General features: G+C 35.2%; 1 protein-coding gene across 1 annotated transcript in view; it reads right to left on the bottom strand.

Moving 5' to 3' along the window:
• Positions 1 to 6,000, bottom strand: part of LOC107290407 (ryanodine receptor 3-like) — a gene marked incomplete at its 3' end in the record, with an annotated part of 194,223 nt that overhangs the window by 98,772 nt on the left and 89,451 nt on the right. Inside the window, exons 9-11 of the mRNA XM_015819286.1 lie at positions 4,887 to 4,961; positions 3,925 to 4,081; positions 1,154 to 1,318 (exon numbers count right to left, since the gene is read on the bottom strand). Of these exons, the coding sequence (XP_015674772.1) occupies positions 1,154 to 1,318; positions 3,925 to 4,081; positions 4,887 to 4,961 (397 nt within the window). The remainder of the gene's footprint in view (positions 1 to 1,153; positions 1,319 to 3,924; positions 4,082 to 4,886; positions 4,962 to 6,000) is intronic.

A 6,000-nucleotide genomic window follows, 5' to 3' on the forward strand; every position in this document is an offset into this window, starting at 1 on the left:
AATTCATGAGCAAAACCAAGAAAAACTTTACAGAAATAATAAAAATAGTTAAAATCAAACAGTGTGTGTAAATTTGTTTTAAAAAGACAATAAATTTCCATAAGTTTTTACATGAATATGGACTGTCCATTAAGTGGAACCATTTGTATGATTAAGTGAAATGACAAAAATGAGTTTTTGAAAAACTGAATTTAAAAGACAGCTTTCTGAAATAAAAGACATATGGTCATGGTAGCCATGTAGGAATAAAGCAAATGTATGTAACCTGCCATCCTCCACCCTTTATGTGTTCTAATTTGTCAGGCCACAGTTTGTTGAGATATCCAGATGAACAAATTATGGTTTGAGCAATCTTTACAAATCAGGATTGCAAACCAGGATGCCTCTGGTGTGTCCTATTCTACTTAGAAGACATCACTGAAATCATATTTCCCTGATTTAAATCGAGGAGAAGTCACTTCCGTGAGATGGATGGCCATACGTATAAACATGATAAATAAATATATAAATAAGAAAGAAAGCATATTGGTTTAACTAACCATGAAGTGTTCTGCTAAGTCAGGCATGTCATGTAAAGGCATGCAGTTTGTTCCCTATATTTTTTATTCTTGATAAAGAGAATGAGATATTGTATCTCAGTCCAGCCCAAATATGTTAGAGATGAAATTATAGAATTAATCCCTATGCTTTATAGAAATCAGAATGCTTTCTTGTATCTAATATCAAAATATAATATGCCTCGGACTATTAAAAAGAATACAGGAGACCTGAATGCACAATTTGGAAAGTAAACTCCAGTACTGAAAAAAGCAGAAGCACCTATTGTTAATAGGTCTTAAGGAGACTGATGTAATTCCTTGAGCTTATATGTCTCAATAAAAAGGACCAATGGGGCAAACTAATTAATATCCATAATAGCTACAACAGATGGTGCTGCTTGCCTATTTGTACACACACACACAAATTGAGCCCAAGTGAGCAGCTCTCAAAAGTATCATGCCCAAAAACTATTCACTCTGCATCTTTCTAGGCAACAGTTCAGACAATTAAACACTGTGCAATATCTTCTGGCTGTATGAGCTTCTGCACATCTACATGTGCAAGTTATTCACAATTGTAAGCTACAGAATAAAAAGACACATTTTCTGTTTACCTTTCTTTTCAGTGGTCCTAAACGTGATGTTTTAGCATCCTGTGCTTTGTAAGTCAGCCACAAAGTGCTAGCTACATGCTGCACAAAACAAACAGAATCTCCGTACTTTATTTCAGGAAATCCCATGCCCTCTATATCACGTTTGTGAGCAGAATCCAGTTTTTCCTTTAGGCAAGAGGGATGGAAAAGAAGAAAATTAGCAAATTATTTGCAATTGATAACAATGGTGCATATCAGAAAAAGGACCTTTTCTGTGGCAGCACCAAAACTGTATAGTTCTGTATAGCACCCCCCCCCAAAAAAACCCTAGATCAATGTTTTATCATATGGTAAGATCTCATTTAAGTGTGTTTTAACATGTGTTTTATTGGTCAGAGAAATTTTCTATCATATTGTCTAGGTCAGTGGTTCTCAACCTGTGGGTCGGGACCCCATTTGGGGTCGATCGACCATTTCATGGGGGTCGCCAAGCAAGACTGTCCGCCATTTTTTTGTCCGCCATTTTTTTTTGTCCATTTCCCCCCCCCCTTTTCCGGTGGGTGCCTTACCTCCCTTGGGCTGGGCCAGCTGGTGGTCGGCCTGCTCCGTCTCTGCCGCTTGCCAGCTACGCCTCGGCCGGCACCGGGGGAAGAACCACGCATGCGCGGTGCTCCCGGGCAGGGAAAGTCCTCGACTTACGACCGGTTGGGTAGTCCTCGACTTACGACCGGTTTAGTCCTCGACTTATGACCGGTTTAGTCCTCGACTTACGACCGGTTGGGGTCGCGGCATTAAAAAGGTTGAGAACCACTGGTCTAGGTTGTGTTTCTTAACATTTGGAATATGATTGTGTTTTTATTAACTTCAGTCGTTAGTTGCCCTAAGTTATACACATAAGTGAAGAAAGGAGGATATATATTTTTTTCTCCATGAACAACTTTTATATCAGTGATTGATTATTATTATTATTTTTGTACCTAGGTGGTTGGGACTTTGTGATAAACCATTCTAGAATTCAACAGCAACAACCCTTCCTCTCTATGGAGGTCATGGAAGAGAGTACAGGTAGTCCTTGACTTACGACCACAATCAAGCACAAAATTTATGTTGTTAAGCGAGACAGTTGTTAAGTGAATCTTTCTCTATTTTATGACTTTTCTTGTCACAGTTAACAAATGAATCACTGCAATTGTTAAGTTATAACATGGTTGTTAAGTGAATCTGACTTTCCTTGTCTAAAGGTCACAAAATGTGATCACATGACCCTGGGACACTGCAACAGTCATAAATATGACTCAGTTGCCAAACATCTGAATTTTGATTATGTGACTTTGGGATGCTGCAATGGTCATAAGTGTGAAAAATAGTCGTAAGTCATTTATTTCAGTACCGTTGTAACTTTGATCGGTCACTAAATGAACTATTGTAAGTCGACAACTACCTGTATCTGTCCCTTTGGAACATCAATTTCTCAGTTGCATTCAAATCTATCCCTGGAGCCAGCAAGGAAAGCTGAAGGGAATTATCACTTTCCCATCCTTCTCCAGATCTTAAATATAGGCTCAGCATCTTCCATCTTCCATTTAAAAGAAAATAAAAGGCCTCCTCTTTTGTGTGTTCCAGGCCTACAAGCAGAATTCCTTTCTCCCAATTCTATGTCCTATTTTCATATTTTACACGTGAATTATTGCTGTCAAATTTCAGTGTCAATTTAAATATATACAGATAATTCTGTCATAAGATAAAATGGAATTTCAATCTACTCCTTAGAGAAGCCGTTATCCTGTCAATAGCAGAGAGAAATTGCGTCAATTCTCAGTTCTCATTGCTATATGAAATAAAGAGTGCAAATCTATCCATTCTATCCAGAAGCAAACACTATTCAACTAATGAATCCTACGTATTCAGCATTGGAGAATATGAACAATAAGGAAAAATAGGTTCCTTTGCAAAAAATAATGTTTTGCAAATTGAATGTACACATTGTAATCAACTTTTTCAATCTCATAAATACAAAACTAATATTTTTTCATCTTCTCGGTACATGGTGTACGTTTCTATCACTTAATATATAGTACAATCGGTTCTTCACTGATGAGTTTTATTAAGCATATTTGAAAGTACAAAAATTCATTTAAAAAGAGATGTTAGAAAGCTGAGGAAAGCTATCAATATATTAAATTAAAAAACAGAGAAATGAAAAATTCTGTTACATCTTTAATGCTGCTGGCTGCTGCTTTTATGTTGAATAGTAAGCAAGAAAAATACCCTGACAATTATTTCTCATAGATATTATTATTTTACTAGCTGTACCCGGCCACGCATTGCTGTGGCTCAGTCTGGTAAAAGCGTGTGTTGCTTTTATGTCCAACAGATGGCGCTGTTTTTTTAAAAAAAGCATGTTTTTACCTGTCACAGGTGTGACATCTATATAATATAGGTATATAAAAACACATGCGTATTCGAATGCAACATTGTGTCAAAATTTCAAAGCAATCAGTGAAGAACTTTCGGAGATTTAAGATTTTGAACAAACAAACATTTACATTTTTATTTATATAGAAGATTCCAGAAAAAAGATTATGTAGATAAGTAAGCTTTAGTATAGTATATTCTTCTGAATGTAAGTCAATATCATTTATTTTCATTTAATCATAGAATATGTCTTGATTCCTGAGGAATTCTGGGAGTTGAAGTCCACAAGTCATAAAAGGGCCAGGTTTGAAGACCCTTGGTTTAGGTAGAACATTCATATTCTTTCCATATTCATTTAATGTAAAAATATTACTTACCTTGGATGCTCTAAAACAAAAGGAAGTTGATTTTGTGTCAGCTTTTTCTCTGTCTAATAAGACAAGACCTAGGTCTTCTGTCAACGCTAAAAACTGTCCTGTTGTAATATGTCGAAGGCGAAATGGTTGTCCCCAGCGGATATGACTTCCACTCCAGCTTAAAAATTGTTTAAAGAATATTTAGTTTATGGTTTACATGGGCCATTCTAAGTATTTTTAGGAGGTATTCATCATTATGCACTAAGCGCAGGCTTAATTCTCCCACTAAGTGAAAAAAAAGTTCATTTGTTTATTTTATGTTTCATTTGGTTAGATCTCAATTTATTTCAACCCAAAGTCTTTCTTAAGACCACCTTTTAATAGATTCAACACTTATAACAGTATTACAAATTAACTCAGAATCATATTCATTATTTTCTTAGGTGTTTGGGATTTTCTAAGCTTCTTTCTTACCATGTTTAGTGCCCTCCATTTTTCTCTTCCTTCAGAAATTGAGATGCAAACTGTTAGTCACTTTCAGGCTCATCATTATAATACTAAATTCAGTAATTATCTCTAAGGCTTTAATCCTAAGAGCCTGAGATAGCATCTCATAAGATATAATACAAGCACACAACCAACACAGGTCAAATTTTAAGGAAGGATACAGTTGCAACAAACAAATAAACCCATTTCTGTCTCCCATTCTGGCCACTCAGGATGATTTTCCTAATATTGGATACCCCAGTGTTGGAAAGGAGTATCAGCAAGGAAGCTTGGTGAGAAAAAGGTAGGGGACTGAAAAGGAGAAAATTTAAGTCTAAAAAGAAATACTACACAACAAAAACAGGATGTAATAAATTCTTCTTTCTGATTTCTGCCTATCAAGAAAACCTGCTGGATTTCCCAGACCAAAATACTGTAAATTCTATTATATAAAAAGCATAATATAAAAAAATGAATATGACACAAAATCACAGTACCTTATTCGAAGAGGTTCCACTCTCCATAGTGATCTTGCACGGACTCCAGCTCCCCCAGTTTCATAAAAAACCCGCCTAGAAATAGATTAGGCATGCTGAGATTATAAAATGTATGCAGAATTATAATCTGTGACTGAAATATATGCAGCATTTGGAGATTGCAGCCTTTTCTGTAATAACTGACAATTTCTTTCAGTAAAGGTCGGAATTAGACTTTACAATGTAAACTGAGGAAACTGTAAAATAATCCAATCATTAATAAATCTATTAAATAATAAACTGGATCTTTTACATTCCTATTCAAGAAATTAGGAGTGCAGTAGGACCTGAATCACATAAACCTCAAGTTCTTCTTATAAATAAACCATTTGAATTTACTGATATTTTCATTAGGAGTTTCCAGATTTTAATGATCAGATATTTAGGAGTAACATGGTGGTTTCAGAATTAAGGCTAATCATATTATCCCACTATGTTGCCCCTTTTTTCCCCTGAAATTGCCTTTGTAATCTTTTACAATTTTACATGTGTTTTTAATGCAACACTGGAAAAAATAGGTGAAAAAGACTGAAACAATGCACATTTACAAAAAGATTTCCACTTTATTAAGGGTTTTATTTGTTTATTTAGACTCTATGCCACTCTAGTTGACCAGACTCTGAAAGCCTATAATTCTTTCTTCTATGGTAGTAACTATGATTAAAACAGCAAATAATAACACTGACAACAATAATAACATAACTGGTAAATAAAATCCTATACATTCTGCACAATGATCATCCCTAATGACAATGAATCCATCTTACCACCTCTTGTACCTCAGGAGTCAATAATCATATTTCCATTTTATCCCCATGGATCCTGAGAAATAGCCCCAGGCCAATCCTGTCCAGAAGCCACACAGAGCATATATTTATTTATTTATTTATTTATTTAATCCCATTTATACCCCGCCCTTCTCCCGAGGGACTCAGGGCGGCTTACAGGTAAATAAAAACAGTGCAATACAATAAATATCTCTAAAAGCCAAATTAAAATATATATTAAATAACCTGTATTAAGTTTACTATTATAAAATCCCTTTAAAATCCCTATAAAATCCCCCCCTAGGCCA

The sequence above is a fragment of the Protobothrops mucrosquamatus genome, unplaced genomic scaffold (genome assembly GCF_001527695.2).
Source record: "Protobothrops mucrosquamatus isolate PMUCROS unplaced genomic scaffold, P.Mucros_1.0 scaffold885, whole genome shotgun sequence".
NCBI classification, from domain to species: Eukaryota; Metazoa; Chordata; class Lepidosauria; order Squamata; family Viperidae; genus Protobothrops; species Protobothrops mucrosquamatus.